The sequence below is a fragment of the Vipera berus genome, assembly GCF_964194415.1.
Source record: "Vipera berus genome assembly, chromosome: 1".
Classification (NCBI taxonomy): Eukaryota; Metazoa; Chordata; class Lepidosauria; order Squamata; family Viperidae; genus Vipera; species Vipera berus.
In genome coordinates, this window is record NC_138202.1 from 191,246,115 (window position 1) to 191,269,460 (window position 23,346).

Sequence of the window (23,346 nt, forward strand, 5' to 3'; positions counted from 1 at the left end):
GAATTTAAACAAAATAAAGACTGCTACTCACAGCAATGAGTGGTTATATTACTTTAGTATAGCTAGCCAAATGTTTACTTCGATCTTGAATTAGTCACAAATGGTGTAAACTTAATTTTATGAAAAAGCGAACAGTTCTTGTGAAATGTTACAATATTTATTGTATTATCACTTGTATACATGTTTTACAACAAAGGGAGTCCTCTTTTGAGTCAATTAGTCAAGTTCTGTATATTCAGTCTAGTGCTTATACTAAGTCCAGTTTTGGTCATGATACAAAAAAGATGCTGAGACTTTGGAAAGAGTGCAGAGAAGAAGAACAAAGAGGATTCTGGGGCCAGATGCTAAGGGGGCTGGATGCTAAACCGTATGGTGAAGTTGTGGCAACTGGGAATGTCTAGTCTAATGAAGAGAAAGAATGTAGGTAACAGGACAGCAGTCTTCCAATATCTGAAGGACTATCACAGAGAGGAAAGGGGTCAAACTATTCTTCAAAGCATCTGAGAACAAGACAAGAAGTAATGGATGAAAGCTTAACAAACAGAGATCCAACCCAGAATTAAGGAGAAATTTCCTATCATGAGAACAATTAATCAGTGGAACAGCTTGCCACCAGAAGGTGGTGCTCCATCACTGGAGGTTTTTAAGAAGAGATTGGCAAACCATTTGTCCGGAATGGTATAGGTTCTTATGCTCTGTTGTTCTGTATTTTATTGGGGCTGAATGCACTCAATTTGAATGCGTTAAGCCACAGTAGAATACAGATTTACATAATATTTTTGGCGGGGAGGGTACAGATGCAAACTTCAGGGATGCTGCACACCTGCTGATCTCTCTATCTTGTGAATAGGAAGGTTGTATCAATTTGGTGTTATACAAAACAATTTTTGTCACTGCTATTGTAATAACTGAGGTTAGGTTTCAAGAGCCAAAAAACCAAATGTCAGGATCAAAAATATTGGGATCTAAATCTCTGCTTTAACATGTCTTACTTCATGAGGATATATCTATTGTTATTATTTCTGAACATTCAAGAGTGTAATCAGTCTGTATATAATTAATGGAGCATAACCCTTCTGCATGCAAGTAAGTCCTGAATCTGATGCAGGAAGTCTAAAGAAGAAATTTAAGTACCCTGAAGTAAGATAGATTTGCTACTAAAACTGCTTCAGACCCATCTCATGATTAACAATGTTAGCAATAGAGGTGCATTAATAAACTATACTGGGAAATTATTATGTACTATTTTCTCAGCCTAATTCACAATGTGGAAATAAATGGGCCAGCGTTCTCGAAACTGGTACTCTCAAGATGTTTTATGATTTCAGTTCCAAAATATTAAGCTGGTTAGTATTCAGCCTAACCCATCTATCAGACATAAGGAAGGGAGGCTACTGGAAAATGTTGTAAACTGTAATTTCAGCTTGTATATGTACATGTATACGTATATGTACATGTATATGTATATGTACATGTATACGTGTGTGTATACACACACACACACACACATGCACACCTACACATGCACCTATACAGCATATTCACAAAAATGCAGCAATACTGCAGAACTTAAGCTGCAGTTCATAACTATCATAATCCATTTATTTTTCAAGTGATAGGATCTTCCAACTTGCAATATGGTAATAATGAATTATATTTGCTTCAGATTTTCTCCTCTCTTCTGAAACATGCCATTTTCAAATTTATTTATCACAGCCCTGGGGTCAGAAACAGACAAGATATTAAATAAAAGAAGTATTCCATCATATGTGTATAAGAGAAACAGAATAAGTAAAATGGAGTCTAAAAATAAAAATTAAGAACATTATTGATAAAATAGAGCCAAATAACATACTATTATCAGAAGTCCAAAGTAACGAAAACACATTTACTAAACTTCAGGAGTTTGCTAAGTTTGTTAAAACTTGTATATAGGGTGCATGTAGCCAATGAACTATATTAAATGATAACACTCAAAGAAATGTATTGTAATTAAAATATGCTGATGAGGATGACAAGTTTAACTGGACACATTCCTAGACAATAAATCAGTCATTTTAAGTATGGAAGTTAAATGAAAGATCCAGAGGCCAAGCACAAAGGACAAATGGGAGAAGGCCAATATTTTCATATTTTTCTTATTAGATATTTTTAAAATTTTGCCTTTATTACTTTTATAAGTAACTCAAGGCAGCAAACAAACATACTAGTCCTTCCTCCTATTTTCCCAACAGCAACCTTGTGAGTTTGGTTGGGCTGAGAGAGAGTGACTGGCTCAAAGTCACCCAGTTGGCTTTCATGCCTAAGGTGAGACTCGTTTCCTGGTGTCTTATGTATCAACGACTATTTTATTGAGGTTTTCAAAGATTCCTTCTGAATAGGCACGCTGCAGTGTAAACTTTACTGTGATGAGGGAAACCAAAGATTGGGCAGGACTGATCAAAATCAGTTCTGATTGTTTACAGTAATGAAATATTGACCCAGCTAGGATTGGTTATCTCTTTAACTGCACTAAAAAGGTGACTACTTTTTCACAATGGTACATCACATGTTGGATAACCTTCTTTATGAAACAAATGAAATGACGACTACACATTTAGGAGTTTTTTCATTCATTTTTTTTCATTTCATTCCCTTTACATACATCATTAGGACTCACATTTGCAGAGATGAAGCTGTCAATGTACTGACCCAGTATCTGCAGGCTGTGCAGATCTAAACGGGGAAGAATAGACTGGCTCAATTCTGACAAGACTGTAGCTATGGCTGTTTGATCTCCCTGAGGTGGGGATATTTTTATCATTGGTCTTGGATGGGGTTGTAATTTCCAATTCAAGATTGCAACTATGAGATCTTCCTGGACAAGCAACTCCTGCTTGGAAATATACCAACTGTGCTCTATTCTCAACTGATAGTTGCTCATGCCCTCATCTCCTTCACAATTGGACTATCACAATGGTCTACATATCACACTGCCCTTGAAGATCATTTGGAAGCTACAGCTGCTACAAATTACAGTGGTGTGAACAGTATATAACAGACACTTCATATTATGCATTGCTAAGTGCACTAGATGAGCTGCATGGATTGCCAGTAGGCTTCCAGGTGCAATTCAAGGTGAAAGTCATCATCTATAAGGCCCTTCAGGTACACTTCAGGCCCCCTTTATCAAATGTTGCCAGCTATTGGGGGCAAAGGAAGTATGTCTCCTGTCATTGCCTCTGCCTTCTGGAACAGTGTTCCCCACCCCCCAAAATACAAATAGTATCCACTTCCCTTGATATGTTTGTGGTCTCCAGTCATAATCTGTATGGTTTATTATTTTGGTTTTATTCTGCCCGTTTATGTGTACTTAATCATTTGTATTATTTCTGGATTTTTTAAGCCACCCAGAGTCTAATGGAATGAGTGGCTGTAACAAATATAATTATTTAAATTAAACAGAGTGCTTATATAATGAACATCACTGAAAACTACCAGTATGTCATTTAAATCACTCTGCACAGACTGCAATAAGAAATTAATTTCTATATTTTCTATGTTTCCTGTCATTTTCCCCCCTCCAAGACAATATTTGATTTGTTTCAGGCTTTCTTGTTACCCTTTTCTTTAACATCATTACCTAACACTGGTTTAGAGTTTAAAGAGATCTATTTTTAAAAAAATTACCATGGACTGCCTATTACAATCTCATCACTGATATATTATTAAAATCTTGGGAGAGGGGAAATCTCAGTGGGTTAAAGAATCAAGATTTTTACATTTTAAGCCCACAAAGTATTGAATCATTCAAAACAAGAGTGATACAATAAGAAAAAAGCATTTACCAAATGCCTAAGTAGTATGAAACACTATCAATGAAGATATATGATTTACTGCTGTCACTACAGCACTAGGAACATTACTGATACACCTTTCTTTTTTATGCCAATATTCTTCAGTCTGCTACTATTTTGGAGATAAACACTTCTAGCTGCTCCTTTTATCTTGACTGTTAGCTGTCAAGCTTTTTGAATGAAATGGGGACATAAATGTTTTAAGCACATAACATTAAGTGGAATAGCACCATCTAGTTGTCCTAGTGAAATTTGACTTGGGAAAGAAAGGACCATTGACTGGTCAGGCTACAGCTCTCACCTGAAATATAAAGTCTTTATAGTCTTGAAATATAATTTTCTACTTCCAGATCATAGTTATAAAGGCTTTATAGATGGGGATTTAATGTCACTATTTAATCATGCATGTGGTAAAATCTATGGATCTAAACATACTCTTAACCTTTGCAGTGTGAACAATATAAGCATATAAACATGCCACATTTCAGTAGAGTATTTGCAAATACAATAAGAAAATAGAATACATTATATATATATATACCGGTATATATATATATATATATATATATATATATATATATATATATATATATATATATATATATATATATATATATGTGCAACACATATCAGTATGAAACAGAATTTTGCTTCCTTTTTAATGAGAAAATGCAATAATTTCTTTAAAGGTTTTCTTAGTTAGCCACCACAACTCTAACTAAAAAAATAAAAACTTTACATATGGTTATCAGAGCCCAAGAAAAAATACTGATCAACCAATATTACATCTGAAGTTACCAAATAATGAAAGGAAAGGGGTATTCTGAACTCTGAAACATGTAATTACTTATTTTGATACTAAAATCATTAACTATTATAGGAACCCATAATTTCCAAATCAGGGAGATTCAGAATTGATAAGTATGAGAAATATCTACTAACCGGAGACCTTGCAAATAATTATCTCTGAAGGATTGGGTGAATGATCTCCAAGGCAGCTAGTTTGTAAGATGAAGTATAAAATCAAAAATATGTATTACGCTTGTGTAAAAAAAGAACTGAATTGTATGGATTCCAGGTGTACTGTCATACACTACTGTATGGCAGAGCTATAAAGCCTAACAAATCAGCTATAATTAAAAAATATAGTCTCTTACATTTATTATTAGATTTATATCCTACCTGTACCTGCACAACTCAAGGCAGTGTACATAATGCTCCTGCCATGGTTAGTTTCATCCAAATTTTTAAAATTGACCAGCTACTATATTAAGCTATAACCTACGGTTATTTGTGCCTAAACTACGGTAAGTCAAAACCAAACAACTCAGCCCAAGATTATATTACCATATTCCATATTCCTCAAGCTATTCTCATCACTTCCTATCTTTAAATCTGAATATAGTCTCAGAAAATTGAACTCATGGAGAACTTGAATTTTATTCTTCCTTCTTACATTTGTAGTTGTGAGACACTGCTACCAGGTAAAATTACAAAGGCTTACTTTTGTTAAGGGGCAAGTGATATCACCAACATAAAATGGTGTTCTGTGACTCATACCTGGAATTAAGCATTTGTTTAGGGGGTTAAAATTAAGTTTTGTTCAGAAAATAAGCAATGCCCCAAACCAATTCAGTGGACTATATGCACGTATCCAAAGCTGCAATACACTGGAGCAAACTTAATAGGAATTACACGGAGATTTCTAGTAGGTGCATCAGAAGTAATTACGAAAGCAAAGAGACATTGTAAATCTCTTCCCAAAGCCTTATTAAATAAGGAAGCTAAAGAAGCGACAGAAATAGGCTGTCAGAGCTCTCCCGAGTATCTTGTTCGGAATCCACCGAGTGCACTATTCTGGGGGGATGATAAAGGACAAAGAAGACCGGCCAAGTCCCACATTTGCAGCGTCCTTGGTGAAGGATCAGAAGAAAGATTACGACCTGCTTCCCCACTACCAGAAGGCGAGCCAGACTGATGATGGGACTAATCATCCTCTCGCCATGCCGGCATGATTATTGTACCTGGACCAACAATTCAAAGCGAGCCCGGTCAGCTCAGGCTCCCTTTCAAGTCTGGGGAAAGAGCCGAATCACAAAGGGGACCTGATAAACCCGCTGCCCGCCCCCTTGAGGGCTGGATTCCCCCATGCCGGCCCGGTCGAGGTGGGAAGAGGGAACCAGGCCAGGCCCAGCAGCAGATGGCGGAGGCGGTGCGTGTGTCGGCGCGTCCGCCTACACGGTCCCACCACCGGGCGCAGAGCTACCCGCCTCCCGCGGGCTGAGAAAGTAAAACCCGGCCACTCCCCCACCAGACGGAAAGGGACCGTCCCAGGCTGGCACAGACCTCCACGTCGCGGCCCTTATTCTTGAAGCTCTTGAAGCGGTGGTTCTCCAGGCCGGCGGCGGCGGCGTTGTCAGCCATGACGACGGCGGCGACGGCAGCAGCAGCGGCTCTGGGCTGAAGCAGCGACGACAGCGCGCGCGCGCGAAAGGGGCGGCGGAGTGGGGGGGGGGAGAGAGGCGGAACGAGCGGACAGACGCTCAGTGACGAAACAAACGGGAAACGGCGGAGGACGGCGCATGCGCCCAGCCGGCAGGACTGTGGCAGGAGCAGAGAGAAATTCCGAAGCTCCGGTGGGTGGGGAGATTGAGGCTGCCTTGGCGGTTAGGGTTGAAGGCATTTCCACTGGCTTTTCGGAGCGGAAATGACAGCTGCCCATGTGCGGCACAGACGTCGAGGGTTGGGGGCAGCCTGAATGAGCGGGAAAGTAGAAACCGAAGGAAAAGTAGTTGCTCAGTTTTCCCCGAACCCGGCTGAAGTCCGCTAATCCCAAAAGGTAGGCAGCATAACCAAAACCCTTCTCTTGCTGGGCGCCCTTAAGATGACATTCTTGATGGGACCAGTTCATTCTGCCAAATTAGGTAGGGTCAGTAGAGATACCTGGGGAGAGGTGGTCCATCAAAATCTGTAATTTTTTCAGATGTTCAACTATTACACAAAAACAAGGCTCCCTCATCTGTATAGCCACCACTCACATAGCCATGGGATGGCAGTAAGAGATATAGAAAACTACACCAAAGATGTGTAAGGTTCTTTGAAGGAAAATTACATTTTAATGATTGTTGTTCTTTTAGGCTAATGTTGTTGTTAGCTGTGAAGTCGTGTCCGACCCATTGCGACCCCATGGACAATGTTCCTCCAGGCCTTCCTGTCCTCTACCATCTTCTGGAGCCCATTTAAGCTCACGCCTACTGCTTCAGTGACTCCATCCAGCCACCTCATTCTCTGTCGTCCCCTTCTTCTCTTGCTCTCAATCTTTCCCAGCATTAGGCTCTTCTCCAGTGAATCCTTCCTTCTCATTAGGTGGCCAAAAGTATTTGAGTTTCAACTTCAGGATCAGGCCTACTAAAGAGCAGTCAGGGTTGATCGCCTTGCAGTCCAAGGGACTCGCAGGAGTCTTCTCCAGCACCAGAGTTCAAAGGCCTCAATTCTTTTGCGCTCAGCCTTTCTTATGGTCCAACTTTCACTGCCATACATTGCAACAGGGAAGACCATAGCCTTGACTATACGCACTTTTGTTGGCAGGGTGATGTCTCTGCTTTTTAGTGTGCTGTCTAGATTTGCCATGGCTTTCCTCCCCAGGAGCAAGCATCTTTTAATTTCTTGGCTACAGTCCCCATCTGCAGTGATCTTGGAACCCAGGAAAATAGGCTTTTTGGATCAGCCGAAAGGATGCGTTTGCCCAGAGTGCGAAGCAAATATGTGGCCTTGGTGAATCTAGTCATTATGTCTTAGAAGTCAAGGGCAATCATTTGTCGCCAGGTAGGAATCCAACGAATTTTGTCTTATTGAAGAAACTGGCTTAAACAAACATATTTGACGTTTCTTGTTAAACTTGCCATATAAAGCAACAGTTAAACGCTCACTGCAAGTAATACTGTGCTCACCTACAAAATTTGTAAGACTTGATTTTTTCCCCCCATGAATACTCAGTAGAGCTTCCTGCTGGAAATTGAATTAGTCTTTGCCCCACATATTGGGGTACCTGGCAATATTAGGAAGCCTGTTAAAGAATCCCATGGGTCAACAGCCGTCTGATCATTTGAAAACCTACCTTGAGAACCACAAGGTGGATAAATTCATCCTTCATGCTCTGGCGTGAGGCTGCCCAATAAGACAACCATCTCTGAGATACAACTGGCAGACTTATTATGGTTCTGATGTTTGCAATAAAACAGGAAAGTGCAAAAATTTGCTCTGACCCAAATACCATTGTAAGACCATTTTTTTTACTGCAAGTTAGATTTTAATACTTTGTACAAATGGAGGATGAGTTAGGACAATTCATCCTTGGAAACTGGTAGATCCTGAGGGATTTCTGGAATTCTAGAAGTTTTCCAATTGTTGGTCCTAGCTGGTATATGAAATGCAGAAATTCCAATGGATAGTTAATATCACGCAAGTATTTTCTAACAAAGGCCGCAGTTGGCTTTATGAGTTAGTGGAGAATAAACAGATAAACGAGACAGATGGAATGCAAGGTAAAAAAAAATCTCCAAGTTTGATCAGAAGCAAGTCTGTTGATTTAATGGCAGTGATATTAGTATCCTCAAAGTGTGATTTTTCTTTCTTTGCATGAGTCTTCAGAGAAGGGCGGGATATAAATGGGATTAAAATAAATTAAATGCTTTCAAAGTCCATCTTTTAATTTCTTGGCTACAGTCCCCATCTGCAGTGATCTTGGAACCCAGGAAAATAAAATCTGTCACTATCTCCATTTCTTCCCCATCTATTTGCCAGGAATTGAGAGGGCCAGATGCCATGATCTTGGTTTTCTTAATGTTAAGTTTCAACCCAACTTTTGCACTCTCCTTCTTCACCCTCAACAAGAGGCTCTTTAGTTCCTCTTCACTTTCTGCCATTAGAGTGGTATCGTCTGCATATCTTAGGTTGTTGATATTTCTCCCGGCAATCTTGATTCCAATTTTTGATTCATCTAGCCCTGCCTTTCTCATGATGTGCTCTGCATATAAGTTAAATAGGCAGGGCGACAGTATACAGCCTTGTCGGACTCCTTTCCCAATTTTGAACCAATCAGTGGTTCCGTGTCCAGTTCTCACTGTTGCTTCTTGACCCGCATATAGGTTTCTCAAGAGACAAATAAGATGGTCTGGTACTCCCATCTTTTTAAGAACTTGCCACAGTTTGTTGTGATCCACACAATCAACGGCTTTAGCAGTTCTACAGACTTTTTAAGCTTATTTTATTAGAGAGTACATAAGCAACAATTTATTTTGAAAACCTACATTCAGAAAATGTGATGGGTGGTTTGTAAAAACTTTAATATTGACAGATAATATATGAAATGTTCAATAAATATGCTATTGAAGATACAGAAGATACAGACAGAATAGGTTAAATCCCAAATCAGACTTTCAGTAACGTAATGGAGGAAGATCTGTTTTTGACTTGAGGATCATATTCATATTTACGTAGTGTTTGAAGAGCACAAGAGTAAACATGGTTGAACAAAAACTAGATTAGAGGTCAAAATATTAAAATGGTAGATTAAATTCATATTTAATGTTATAAATAAAATATGCTATCTCTGCTGTAGCCAAACAGATGCTTTTAAGAGGACAAGGAAAAGAGCATGAAATAAAATTATCCAGGATAGCATATATTAAAATTTGGGAATGTATTTTAAATCAAATTCAATTGTAAAACTACTTTAGATTTATTTTCTCAAGTACACCTTTTTCATCTTTTCAAATGCCCTATAATAACCAAAAGAGATGTTCTTTACACATACGTTAAGATAATCTATCTTTAATTTTAAGAGGATCAAATGGGCAACTGTAGCTAAAATACACCTAGGCATACATACTGTTTGCGCTACTATTACCCGTTTTATCCCTTGTTGACACAGTTCCCAGAAATTTTGGTAACTGTAGTAAATTGGATTAAATGCATGACTTTATAGTAGCATAGTAAGCATTTTATACATATCTTTCCAAGCGTGGATTTTGGAGTTCCAGAATATTTGCCAATAGCACTAACTGAATTCATATGTGTATTTGTAACTGGCTGTTGGAAAAGAATTTCCTACAAGACCTGAAAAAGGACATCTCCCTGAGGAATAATAAAGGTAATAGGTAAGTTTTTCTAACAGTATATTATCAAGAATGCACATTCCTTCAATCTCTTAAGACTACAAAGCCTATATAACAAAATAGAGCAAATCACTTTTTCACTTATTTGCCATGGTATAGTTAAATATATGAAATGTGACAACAGAATCTCAAAGTTATTTCCACTCCCTACCTCTCAACAAAATACAAGGACAAAGGCTTATAATTCTGATATAGCAATTTCCTTACAGCAGGTTTCATAGTTCTGGATGTACAGGAATGCTGTACATATTTTCTCAGTGCACAAGAAAAGCAATTTAAAATAACCATAAAACTGAATAGAAGAGCAGTCTGTACATTTTATATTTTTTGGAGAACTCCAAAAATGTAATAAAGAATTTAAAAAATAAAGTTTTATCACAACAAGCAACAGGCTATTCAGTACTACTTTGTTCCATTGACAGCTTTTGTACAATAGATCAGCAGACTGGCTTTTACCAGTCAGCAATTTATTCTAATTTTAACACAAATACTCAGGAATAAACATTAGAACCCCAGTGCTTAAAAAGTATAACAGGTATCAATGTTTTCATTGTTGTTATCCTCAAAATACTTGTAATTACTTTCTCTAATTACTATATATATTGGAGAAACATTGTTGAATAACCATTAGACTCTGCTATATTATGGAAATGCGACATTTACAAAACCATTTTACTGTAATATGTATAGCATATTATATAGCATTCTTAAGAGTCCATGGTCACTAAATACTGTCAGCTTTATCCCTTTTCATCAAATACAAATATTATCCATATCACAAACAGTAGGTAAATCTAAACCAGCAACATAAGTTTCCAGATAAATTGATATTTTCCCAAACATTAAACAGACTAATCAAATGCAACATTAATATTCTGGGAATAATGTGAAGTTTGAAAGAATGGGTTGTAAAAGTGCTAGTTAATCTGCAGCAGGAACCTTCAGAAAATCTGCTGTTCAAAGAGTATCTTTTCAAAACCTGCAGGAGGAGCATGACAGAAATCGCTGAACTGACAATCCAAAATGGCACTATCATCAACTGTAAGGGGAAAAAAAAGAGAAGACATATGTATCACATTCAAATGCTCTTTACTACTGCAAGCCTCATTGGGTGTTCAGGCTTTCTATCAAATGAAGTATGTTGCAGAGACATTGCCATTCCTGCCCTCTGAAATGATCTCCCCACAGAAGTTTTTCTGCTCCCCCCCACCCCTTTGTGTTATTCAGATTGTTTCCACAGGCCTTGGGGACAGGGTGATTATGGAGCCCCTTTGATTTTGGTTTGATCTGTTTTGGTTTTGTTTTGTTATGATGTTCTACTGATCAGCTGTATTCTTTTATAGGTGTTTTTTTAGCTGTTAAGACACAGAATCATTTAGCAATCTATAATAAGTAAGCAGTTTACTAACCGTGACTTTTCTGCTGCATTGTCAGTGACACAGCTATATCTTTTACATTTTTAGGCTTTTATGCTGAAATAAGTGACATACAGAAATTTAACAGGCAGATAAGAAGTATTCAGTAGAGGTAGTAGTTAACAGGGAATAGAGTGGTAAAGATGACGATTTAGCCCAATTACCCAATTCAGTTTTTGAATGAGTAGGTAGCTGAACCCAGGTCAAGTGTAACATCTCACTCACTAAACTAGATTGTAAGAATGTCTCCTTACCATAGACCGCAGGGAAGACTGTTCCTCTGATTCCTGAGGCTGGACAGTGCATATTTTTTCCATTTAAATAAACATTTAGTTCTACATGGTCATATGTAATTCCCTGTAAGACAGATATGAATTTTATATATAAACGTTCATCCTTTTTGTTTCAATTGGATATACACAATTGAATATACACAAATATACACATACATACGTACACATATATACATACATACATTCATACATTTTATTCTGAACATTTTAGGCAGATATTTAACACATTTTTATCCTGCCTTTATAAGTAACTTTAAATGTACACAATACTCCTTTTTCCTCCTCTTTTTCCCCATAATATGAAATTATTCACTGCCATTTGAAGCAATGCTAGTCTCAGAAAACAATACAATTAAAATTATCACAATAACAAATACTAAGCAGTCAAGAAAGATTAAAAAATAGAAAACTCTTGCCCTGTACTATCAAGACATAAGGAAACATTAAGAAGGATACTCTTGAAGCAAAACATCACAACTTCAACCCTACTTTGGATATCTAACAATGCTCCACATAAACTGCTAAATCACACTTAGATGGGCAAAAAAAGTAGGTGACTACAATTCCCTATTTTGGAAGTCAGTCTGTTTCACTACCATACTATGCTGTCAAAATTCCAAACACAGAGCTACAACTGGCAGGAACACTAAAAAACAGTGACTACATCATCCTGAAATTTGCAATTATAAGGACTCTGAAAACTCAATTAGTTATACCTTGAAATTTAAAATACCGTATATACTTGAGTATAAGCCGAATTTTTCAGCCCACTTTTTGGGCTGAAAAATTCCACTTCGGCTTATACTCCAGTCAACAAAAAAACTTACCGAGGACTTGTGCGCGGCCGAGGTTTTGGTGCTTCCGGGATCGCGCGCACCTCTCCCAAGCCACCGCCGTCCGGAGACCTGCCGAAGTTTGGGGAGGTTTGGGGAGGTGCGCGCGCAAACCTCCCCAAACGTCGGCAGGTCTCCGGACCTCCGCGCCCTGCCTGCCTGCTTCTTTCCGCAGCGGAAAGAAGCAGGCAGGCAGGGTGCGGAGGTCCGGAGACCTGCCGACGTTTGGGGAGGTTTGGGGAGGTGCGCGCGCACCTCCCCAAACCTCCCCAAACTTCGGCAGGTCTCCGGACGGCGACGGCTTGGGAGAGGTGCGCGCGATCCTGGAAGCACCGAAGCCTCGGCTGCGCGCAAGTCCTCGGTAAGCTCCGGGCGGTCACTTGCTTCGCGTCTCCTGAGGGAAGGGGGGGCGACTGGAGCGGGCGTGTTTCCTCGCCTGCTGGGCGCCGCGATTTGCCCGGGGAACGCGCGGGCCCCGAATGGCAGCGTGGAGCGAGGAAGCGGACAGCCAGGGCTTCCCCGAGAGCCACGGCCACACAGGGTATTCCTGTGTATTCAGGCTTGCAAAATGGCGGATCGAGCCTCTGCTGGCGGCAGAGGCTTGCAGAGCGCGGATCCAGCCTCCGCCGGTGGCGGGGGCTTGCAGAACGGCGGATCGGCTTATACTCGAGTCAATAACTTTTTCCAGTTTTTGGGGGTGAAATTGGGGGTCTCGGCTTATACTCGAGTCGGCTTATACTCAAGTATATACGGTACTTAGTCTGAAAAAAATACAGAGAAAGAATTTAACAGGATCCAAATTTAGAATAGAAAAAACCTTCCAAGCGGAAATGGAATTTTAGAGGGCATAATAGAAGCAAGAATAATGATACTTTATCCGAGTACTGAAAATCAAATTACGCCATATATATATCACTGCTTCTGAATGTGACAGAGGAAGAAGCACCTGTGTATTTAAATTGATTAGAATATTAGCTAATTACAGAAAATATTTACAAAAAAACATTTGGTCATGGTTTTGTTTTTATAAAGAAAGCAAAAATATATGAGAAAGAAGAACTAACAACTAATTTGACAGAGGTTCTTTACTTATTATTGGAATCCATGGAAGCAGGAAGGACCATAAAATGAGGACAGTTAATAAAATCCTTATCGGATTCTTAGGTAGATGTCTAGAAAGTAACAAAAATTCTATCTATATTATTGATTTTACCATTTTAAACCTATCCTAAGAAACTAAACATTGACAATGATGCTTCAGACAAAAATATTTTACAATTTGATCAAAACAAATATTATCTATTGATGAGTTTCGATGAAACATGCAATATGAAGGTATATTTATTTAGGAACAATATAAGACAACCTGTGCCTGATCCACATTATATAATACCTATTAAGCAATACAGGCATTACTTACGAACTTTTGCCAATATAAACAAACCTGTCTGCAACTCCAGTCTAGAAGGTCTCAGAAGTCAGGAGGAGGTTAATGTACACTTGGATTTACAAATAAAATGGACTTGTGAACAGCCTCTTGGAATGTAATCTGTAAGTAAAGTACTGCTTGTAATGTTTAAACTCTGCTACTAAAATGTTTTTGTCAATGCTGTGCTGTGTTGAACTAATATTTTTCTACAATTTTTGCCTCTTATCTTTTATTAGAATTATATTTCAGTGAAAAGGGAATGACTTTAGTATACAGTAAATACTTCGCCTGTTTCAGTACAGATGCATGTTGCCAGTTTTTCAAAGACATGCATGTTAAATTTTTGTAAGCTAATGTTTTAACCAAACCAGACATAAAAGAGACATATAAAGGTATGTTTTGATACGGAGCAATTGCTGGTATGAGATTTCAGCAATAGGCCACATTCTTTTCAGGTATTTTGATAATGAAAAAAAATCAAAACTCACTACAACATCACCCTCCTGTGGCAGACTATTTGCTGGCAATCTGTTTTTTTCTTCATTGTTGTAGTAAAGAGTCCCATCATTTCTCAGAACTAGACTATTCACATCATTTCCAAGAGGAATTTGATTCAAGTTGACTTTCTGAGTTGCAACTCCAACACCCCAGATTCCTGAAATCACAGTAGAGGCAAAAAAATGGAATGGTATAATCATAAGATAAAAAACAGGGAAAATAAGTCCAAGTTTTCTCCTTTGCCACACTAAGAAGCAATTTTAAATTGTCTCCAATGAAGATAATGAACCTTAATATTTCATTGCTGTGAGAAAACATTCATAAATGAAAGCTGATAATTATAATAGCTGAAATTTGCATATGCAATTATATAGCTGAAGTTTTCTTAACTGAATGATCATTGAAAAACAGCAAATAAGTGAATGAAGATATACTTTCATTATGGTTCTACTTATTAAGTTATGTGAGGATTAGAAATCTTCAAACAGCCATTACAACACTATTCATAGTATTTATTATATATCTCCATTACAGATATTTTGATTCTATACGAGTAACATGAAATTAATTCTTGAAAAAGCTACTTTTTTACTGACCTGTAGATTGGATTTTAAACTCAAAATAGCTCTTGTTCTGATGCAAAGGAGCATTAGCTAAGCAACCCCCTGTACCACATACTCGTCGTCCGTTTTTAACGACGACAACATCTGTTCCTGCAGAATATAAAATATCAACAAGCAAAAAACACTTTGAACTATGTTGAAGACTTACAATTTTTATGCAGACAATACACACTGACTTCAGTGAAATTCATTGCCAAGGAACTGTAACAAATTTTATTTATTTTTCATCTCTATACCTTGTCCCACCTGCCAATGTTTTTTTTAACAGAAAACCTATAGCACTCTACAGAATGTGTGGCGAAGTAACATTGCATGCAGAGTTGGAGGGTTTAACCCCTTGTCCAAGGGAACTTGGGTAAATACGTTGTTTCAAAAGCAGGCATTCCATTCACATGACAAGAGGGTGGGAGTGGAACAGAAGAGAACATGCAGGCAGATCAGCAGGCTCTCTTCCTATGCCCCACTGACCAGTCAGCTGTTTGTGTTTTTGACACAAAAACTCCATTTCCCCCCAGTAGTATATATCAGAGGCTATAACAAAGCAACCATGTGAAATCCATTCTTCTCAGGACCAATGAAATTCATTACATGTTAACTGAACAAAAGGTTGTATAATTTCTTTTTCTAGAAAATGCAAGGCAAGGATGACAAAGCATCTGTTTCCAATATGCATTTAGAAAGAAAGGGCAAAATTTCAACTTTTTCAAACAGACTTTTGAAAAAATATATTTTGCACATAAAAACAATTTAACCAAGAATCAATGCAATTAACTAAAAAGGATGCTAGCACATTCTACAGTAATATTTTCCAACTATCTTATTCTTTCTGAAAAGGACTTTAAAACATTTTGGTGTCAATGTATTTTTGCTTTAGATGGGGAAATACGGCTGTATATGAACCTTAAAGGTCATCACCAGCACCTTGAATCACACCTAGAATCCAACAATAACTTTTGTAGGTCTCAAAATAGTGGTGTTATCCAGATAAAACAAGGTGTACCCATAATTACTGAAGTCATTTTATTCTGGACTAGCTGTATCTTTTGAACAGTCTTCAAGGCCAGCCCCATGTAGACAATACATGATAATAGTCTGTGTAGGGTAACCAAAGCATTCTGGTGACTATGAACTGCACCTTTTTTTCAGGAATGGAAGTAACACCAGATGAACGTGCAAAAGACTGCTTGGCCACAGATGCCTCTAAGCAGGAGCTGTGAGTCTAAGTAGACCTTCAAAATTATGAAACAGTTCAGAATAAAGGTGTTAATCCCATCCAAAATCTAATATGAAATAATCTGGTGTCAGTTGGTCTCCAAATCAAAAGCCATTCAATCTTGCAGAAATTAAGTCTCAGTTGGGTACTGGAATAGCAGCTCAGCTGCATCTTCTGTTTGGCCCAGTTTGAGATACTGTATACAACTGTGTGTCACCTGCATACTGATGACTCCTGACCTCCACTGTTGAGCTCCAGAGTGATTTCATATAGAATAAGAGGAAGGGACCACAAAAGACAGAAAATCCATCGTGTTCCCACTTACCCACCAGTTTTCCTTGCTATAAAGTCTCCCAAATGTACGTACTTCAACCTCATAATTTCTCTTCACATGTTCTGCCCATTTTACAATTTTAAGGAACAAACATCAGAACTATAGTCAATTTTCTAAGTATTGGTCTTTCACAGATTTAGGGGATTAAAAATTGGCAGTTTCATTTTGAATCTGTTCTTAAATAACATGTGAAAGCCACCTATTTAAATAGGGAAGAGGAAGAAGACTAGGTGCTGCCTCCATATTAATCGTATAGATCAATTTTGTTAACGAATATTTTGTTCACATTTCTAAGGTTAACTCGTAAACAACTTTAGCCAAAGTAGAGTGCATCAGTATAATCACGATAAAATATACATAGCAGATTTGTAGTTTCCTTGGTACCGTATATGTAAGAATGCACTTTGAAATCATTTATTAAAACAGTAAATTAAAGAGATACTACCACCTTTTACTCGTTTTTTTTCCTAGCGCAAAACAAGCCTTCTTTGACGGGGGGGACAGAAGCATGGAAAATTTACACTTTTCCAATTTAAAATTTTACAAACATAGAAACAGAAATTTGAACATATCGTTTCGTTAACGGCACAAGTCCAATGTAGATTTAGAAACGAACAGGGCGCGTTTCGAGTTCTTAACGGTGCAGTTTCTAGGGGGATTTATCCCTGCGCGCCAATCCTGCGAGAGCGGCTGCCCTTACCCATCTGTTGCGTGTCCAGCAGCACCGACGGCATCTCCTTGAGAGGGATGTGCCCGGCGCTGCCTTCTCCACAGCAAGCCCAGCGCAGGCAACACCACACGGAGCCCGAGGTCGCCCCTGCCGACGCCGCCATGGTTGCTCGGCCGCTCTAGCTTCAAGAGGAGGCGGCTTCAGCTGTTCTCTATACACTTTCGGTTCCTGGTGGCTGATTGGTGAAGGCCTCCATGTGCGGGGTAGGCGCCCCAGCAACAAATCCACGCAAACTAACCAGGCTGAGTTTCTCCTTTACTGGAAAGGAAGGCCTGCTCTTCATAGAACGGCTCAAGCCATTCGCAGGCAAAGAGGAGCTACTGGCCCTTCCTTCTGAAATGTTGCAGAAGAAGCAGACTTTGAACAGGTGTTTGTTTTTTTTAACCAGCGTCTTTTAAAATCGCAATTTAACAATGCACAATACGAGCGGCGCTATTTCTTTGGATATGTTTTAATACAGAATTATTGGCTGTCTCCCTTGTGACTTGCAAAAAACCCAAAACATCCGCTTAAGAAGCCGCTTAAAAAGGACAGAAAAAAGGAGGCCCCGGGAGACTTGACTTGTCTCTCCCTGGAAATCTGCCTTGGGAGCCGGGCTTTGTCGATGCATGATTTCCACCCCCATCTTGTGTCCAAGGATAAGGAATTATCTATTTTCTCTAACAGAGAAAGTGGTAATCCTGTGTATTCTTTTTATAGGATTGTTTTCTTTGGACGACCACCAGGAGGCAGAATGTGACTAGTTCCATCTACATTTGAAATCATCAGATTTATTTATTTAATTAGATTTATATACCGCCCTTTCCCGAAGGACTCAGGGCGGTTTACAGGGTACTTAAAACAGTGATACAACAATTAAAAACAATTAAAAACATAGTCAGATCTTTTCCTATGGGGTCTAAACCCACTGGAAATTGAATTTATGCATCATTGTGGTTTGAGAGATTATATACAGTAAATTAGGTTTAGGAATTATCTACGTCCTGCTGCTCAACAATGTTGTAGAAAAGGATGTACAGGTAGTGCCTGGTTTATAAAGTAATTGGGACTGGAATTTCTAAATTAAGTGATGTGTTCATAGAGTGAAACATCACGACTTCATTGCTTAGTGACATATCTCAGCAGCTGATGTTCCCATTGTTAACCAAATTCCAACTGATTTGCTAAGCAGGGACCCTTTCCTCATTCATAAATTATAAGCTCTATTGAAAATAATCCTCTCTGGAAGGGTTTTTTTTTCCTGTTCAGTCGTGTCCAATTCTCAGAGAATGCCTGAAAAGGCCCTGTAGTTTGGTTAGCAAAGTTTTTCAGAAGTGTTTTGCTCAGTTAAGGTACCATATCCAATAGCATATATGAGAAGCTGAACAGTAATGATGTTTTGACCCCAAATCCAGGCTTGAAAGACTGAATAATGTTTTTAAAAGTTGCCAATTTTTAAGATGTGGAACTTCATGCTGGCTGGGGAATTCTGATAATTGAAGTCCACATAGTTACCAAGTTTGAAAATCACTGGAAGAGTCAGTGTTTCTGGTGAAAGCAACCATTATGGGTAAATGAAAACCGAATCTGGTGCTTCCTTCCCTGCAAATATTTCCTAGCTAATTTTTTAGCTCCCACCTCCAGTTTCAGCCAACAGAGAAGACGAGGCGAGGAAAAAGCCATTTCGAACCTGACTGGAGAAGAGGAAGAAACCCAAGCCCCGCCCTTCTACGTCATGACGTCAAGGCGTACCTTCAAGCACGTGAAAATTGGCCTTTCTGGGCAGATGTTGCGCGGATGTTGTCTGTGGCCAAACGGAAAAGGAGGGAGAACGGAAGTCCCGCCCCACCGGATCCCAGTTTGGATCTAGAGAGGACTGGAAAGGGATCCTCCGCGGTAGAACTTGCATTCTCGCGTGGCCTCTTAGGAACCATGGGCGGGGCCCGCTGAAGGCGATCTACAGGTGAGCTGGGCTTCGACTGGCAGCGGCGTCGTGCAGGCCTTCTTCTTTTGACGCTCCCTGTGGAAGGGAAGGAATGAGCCGGACGGCGCTGCCACCGCAGCCCTGAGGATGGCATCCGTTGGACCCGCCCACTGCGCTGTACCGTAAGCGTCTGTCGCAGGTGAGGCTGAAGGCCTCTGCCCCGTTCCCGGCAGTCGGAGAGGCGTCTGGTGTGATTGAGATAGCGAATTCCCAGGCGCTCTGGCGCCTTCGGGCTGCGTTTTGCACGGCCACGCCCACCATCCAGGCCAGGTTCTTAACACAGAAAAATTACGTCCGCTTTCTCCACTTGCATTTCGACGTCAGGTGCCTTGACAAAACTGTCGAAGCCCATTTCAGTGTAATCTGTGCTGTCTCCTAGTGACGGCGCTGCGGTTTTCTTTCCAAGGTTTTTCAGAAGTGGTTTGCCTTTGCCTTTCCTAGGTCTGAAACCAACCCAAGTCACCCAGCTGCCTTTCTGTTTAAGGCGACTAGAACTGAGTCCTTCGGGAAAGGGCGGTATATAAATCTAAATAAATAAATAAATAAATAAATAAATAAATAAATTTAAAAGCTCCTAGTTTCTAACCTGATGCCTTAACCATTACTTCATACTGGCATTCATAAACCTTAAACTAGCTGGTCATATATTAGACTTGTATATTGTGTGAACCAGCCTCTGGTTGGCTTTCGTTTTAGTATATTGTGTAAACTCAGAGAATGGGGCCGATTTAATAACCAGCAAGTGTTGTGAATATATAGCTTTTTTTAAAAAAAAAAGTGGCTGAAAATTGCAATGGAATGAGTGAAGGCCTCTTACCTGCTTTTTATAAGAAAGAAAGTGCTGTGGGAACGCAAATAGAAAAAATGAAAGAAAACTATAGGTCAGTAAATGTCTATGGAGATTCTCAGTCATCCAGGTCATAGTTATCCCCAAAAGGCTTTTTCACGATTCAACTGAACTGCTGAATCTTGTCCTGATGGTTTGAATCAGGAGAGCAAATGCATCAGGACAAGATTCAGCAGTCCATCTGCATTTAAAAGACAAAGGGCACTCTTTCGAATACAGCAAAGTCCACAGTTTGGACAGAGAGGACAGCTGGTTTGAAAAAGGGGTCAAAGAGGCCATCTATGTCAAAACTGAACAGCCCTTTCTCAACAGAGGGAGAGGGATAGACATCATCTATCTCCAGTCTACAACACAGTCCTTTCAACAGTTCCAAGAAGGCTCCACTCCCATTTGCACTACTCAGGTGACCCTGAAGACACAGATGGTAGCACTAATAACTTGCTAAAAGAATCCAAATGACCATCTGTCTGCAAGGTGTATAAATCTTTTCATTCCCCACCATCCAGTCAGAGCTAAAGAAGCTTCTTGGATGAGAAGCAAAATGTCTTCAAAGAAAAAGTCCAGTTGCCTCGTGGAAAAGCATCTTTGGGATAGCTATAGGTCAGTAGTTCCTAAAGGTTGTCTGGGGAACCCTGGGAGTCCCCAAGATCCTTTCAGAGGATCTGCAAACACAAGTATTTTAAACTTATTCAGTTTTAATTTCTAATATAGTAAAGATCAGTAGATATAACCCTCGTAAACCAAAACTCTTAAGAATGTAAAAGGGATCCCAAAACCAAAAATTTGATAACTACTCTGAGTAAAGGTCATATCATGGCATGGGAACAGTGCTTGGGAAAATCTTATATCTTGAGAGAGTAGCATTAGCTTACTGCTTTGAATTATCATATGGTATTAATGGTCATTGGCAGGGGCTACTGGAATTTTCTGAAGCTGTTGTGGAACAATTGCTTTTCTAATCAAAGAAGTTAGGGAAAAACCTCAGCAACTGATAATAGCAAAACACTTTTATATTCTTGGCAAGAGAATTACATGGACATATCTATAAACCATCAGGGGCAGAGTTCACCCTAAGGAATTACTGTTCAGACTATGTTGTACCTGCAGAACCCTTGAAAATCCCTTCTCTCTTGTGTTACATGGAACTACATTATTCCACTTCTGCAACTGTTCATTCCAGCACCAAGGGCATCAGGCCTTATGGACTGTTACTTATGTTCCTTATCCATTTTTATTTTTATTTGAAGAAGGGTTAGTCACAGAATAACATTTTCCACCTTTCCTTATTCATTTGCAATGTTGAAATTCTTGCCCATTTTATGGATCTGGTAAGTAAATTCACCAAACTTCTTGTTATGTTCTTTTGCAAAGTAGTTTTATGTAGAAATGCAGGCAAGAATTTCAATTTCTTAAGAGTATTAGTTGCTCATATTTTTTATCTCTCTTTGTTATAGAGAAGAATGGAGCTCCTTGAAGAAGACCTTACATGTCCCATTTGTTGTGGCTTGTTTGATGATCCACGGGCATTACCTTGTTCACATAACTTCTGTAGGAAATGTTTGGAAGGGATCTTAGAGGGAAATACTCGGAATGTGATTTGGAGACCATCACCTTTTAAATGTCCCACATGTCGAAAGGAAACTACAGTAACAGGGGTTAACAATCTCCAAGTTAACTATTCACTAAAAGGCATTGTGGAAAAATATAATAAGATTAAAATATCAACAAAAATGCCTGTCTGTAAAGTGCACAGTGGTCAGCCTCTTAATATTTTTTGCCAGACAGACACACAGCTGATATGTGGCATTTGTGCCACTCGAGGAGATCACATAAAACATCTCTTTTGCTCTATTGAGGATGCTTACTGTCAAGAAAAACGTGCTTTTGAGACACTGTTCCAAGTATTTGAAGCATGGCACTGTGGAGATGCACTTTCTCGACTAGGAACTTTGGAAACCAGTAAACGAAAAGCTCTCCAGATGTTGACAAAGGATTATGACAGAGTAAAAGATTTTTTTGAGAAATTACAGCATACCTTGGAACAAAAGAAGAATGAGATCCTCTCAGACTTTGAAACCATGAAGCTTGCAGTTATGCAGGCCTATGATCCAGAAATCAACAAACTGAACACCATCATACAAGAGCAGCAAACTGCATTTAATATTGCAGAAACATTTAAGGATGTATCTGAACCCATTTTGTTTTTACAACAGATGCAAGATTTTAGAGAGAAAATCAAAGTGATAAAGGAAACTAGATTGCCTTGTGTTACGGTAGACATCAAATCTACAATTAAGGATGTTGATACTAGTCAGTGGGAACAATTTAAGCTAGCAGATGTGGATAAACTTTCACTACCTCAAGAAAAAAGCTCTTTCAGTTGGGTGACAAATTCGTTCCTTTCACCATGTATTTTTGTAACTGCTTTGTTTTGTTTGCTGATTGTTGTTACTCAAGTATGTGTTACAGATTTTTGGGGCAATGCTTTTCAGCATTGGAAAACTTTTGTCTCTGCATTTGGCACAGGTTATCTGACAGACCCATCAGAGATGGCAGATCATGCTATTCTGTACTGGGAAAAAGTAGCAGATAGTGCTGCTGTTCTAAGTGAAAAATGTGTAAATTATATCCACGTGTTGTTGAATAATGTTGCCCAATTTGTGTGCATGTATAAACTTCCATAAATCTATTCACATTCAGGAAGTATATTTTCAAAATCGGTGTTAGATTTTTTTTAAAAAAATAAATAAATATTTTTGATATTTGAAATGGTCTTGATAGTTCATACATTGAACTATTCTGCAATTCTCATGCTAAAAGCTGACTACCTTTCTATTGTTTTCTGAAAGTAAAACTACATGACTTGATTTTTTTAGAAAGTAATATGCATAGTGGAACATATAAATCTTTTTGATTTATAAAATATGGTTGAGTTTCAGATTGGAGTATAAGTTGGAAAGATATTTGCATGGAAATATAATACATAAATAATGATTGTATATTACTATCATAAGTCCTGGTCCTTCAGAAATGTTGCATATTTTGTAATTTGTTATAGTATATGTGAGCATAGGAAGTAACAAACTATTAACTTTTGTATGCTTATAAGCAACTCACTACAAAATAAAACTATGGAACATCTTGGGCTTGTAAATC

The 23,346-nt window shown here is 38.8% G+C and overlaps 3 protein-coding genes across 10 annotated transcripts in view; 1 reads left to right on the forward strand and 2 right to left on the reverse strand.

Moving 5' to 3' along the window:
- KPNA3 (karyopherin subunit alpha 3) overlaps positions 1 to 6,352 on the reverse strand; it is a 41,174-nt gene extending 34,822 nt beyond the window's left edge. Inside the window, exon 1 of the mRNA XM_081313192.1 lies at positions 6,183 to 6,352. Coding sequence (XP_081169318.1) covers positions 6,183 to 6,260 — 78 coding nt within the window. The 5' untranslated portion in view covers positions 6,261 to 6,352. The remainder of the gene's footprint in view (positions 1 to 6,182) is intronic.
- Positions 6,353 to 9,094: 2,742 nt separating this feature from the next.
- Positions 9,095 to 17,497, reverse strand: SPRYD7 (SPRY domain containing 7). Its single transcript, XM_081332375.1, has 5 exons — positions 17,351 to 17,497; positions 15,077 to 15,193; positions 14,471 to 14,637; positions 11,682 to 11,784; positions 9,095 to 11,051 (listed from the first exon to the last, which is right to left on the reverse strand). The coding sequence occupies exons 1-5, from the start codon at positions 17,481 to 17,483 to the stop codon at positions 10,954 to 10,956; spliced, it is 618 nt and encodes a 205-aa protein (XP_081188501.1). The 5' UTR covers positions 17,484 to 17,497; the 3' UTR covers positions 9,095 to 10,953.
- A 1,696-nt stretch (positions 17,498 to 19,193) lies between these two features.
- Positions 19,194 to 23,331, forward strand: TRIM13 (tripartite motif containing 13). 8 transcript variants are annotated; one of them, XM_081320165.1, is made up of 3 exons: positions 19,224 to 19,482; positions 21,453 to 21,518; positions 21,645 to 23,331. In XM_081320165.1, the coding sequence occupies exons 2-3, from the start codon at positions 21,510 to 21,512 to the stop codon at positions 22,872 to 22,874; spliced, it is 1,239 nt and encodes a 412-aa protein (XP_081176291.1). In that variant the 5' UTR covers positions 19,224 to 19,482; positions 21,453 to 21,509; the 3' UTR covers positions 22,875 to 23,331. The 8 variants fall into 8 exon arrangements, with proteins under 8 accessions (XP_081176298.1, XP_081176291.1, XP_081176293.1 ...); XM_081320167.1 differs by having other exon boundaries at positions 19,224 to 19,471; positions 21,441 to 21,518; XM_081320166.1 differs by having other exon boundaries at positions 19,224 to 19,465.
- Positions 23,332 to 23,346: the final 15 nt, after the last annotated feature.

What these genes read in the sequence shown, in the direction of transcription:
- SPRYD7 (XM_081332375.1), bottom strand. Translation starts at nt 17,483, where the DNA reads ATGGCGGCGTCGGCAGGGGCGACCTCGGGCTCCGTGTGGTGTTGCCTG. An exon ending in CACAGGAGGGTGATGTTGTA is followed by an intron (nt 11,785 to 14,470) that starts GTGAGTTTTGAT and finishes TCTGTCTTACAG; the next exon opens with GGAATTACATATGACCATGT. An exon ending in AGTCTTCCCTGCGGTCTATG is followed by an intron (nt 11,052 to 11,681) that starts GTAAGGAGACAT and finishes TTCCCCTTACAG; the next exon opens with TTGATGATAGTGCCATTTTG.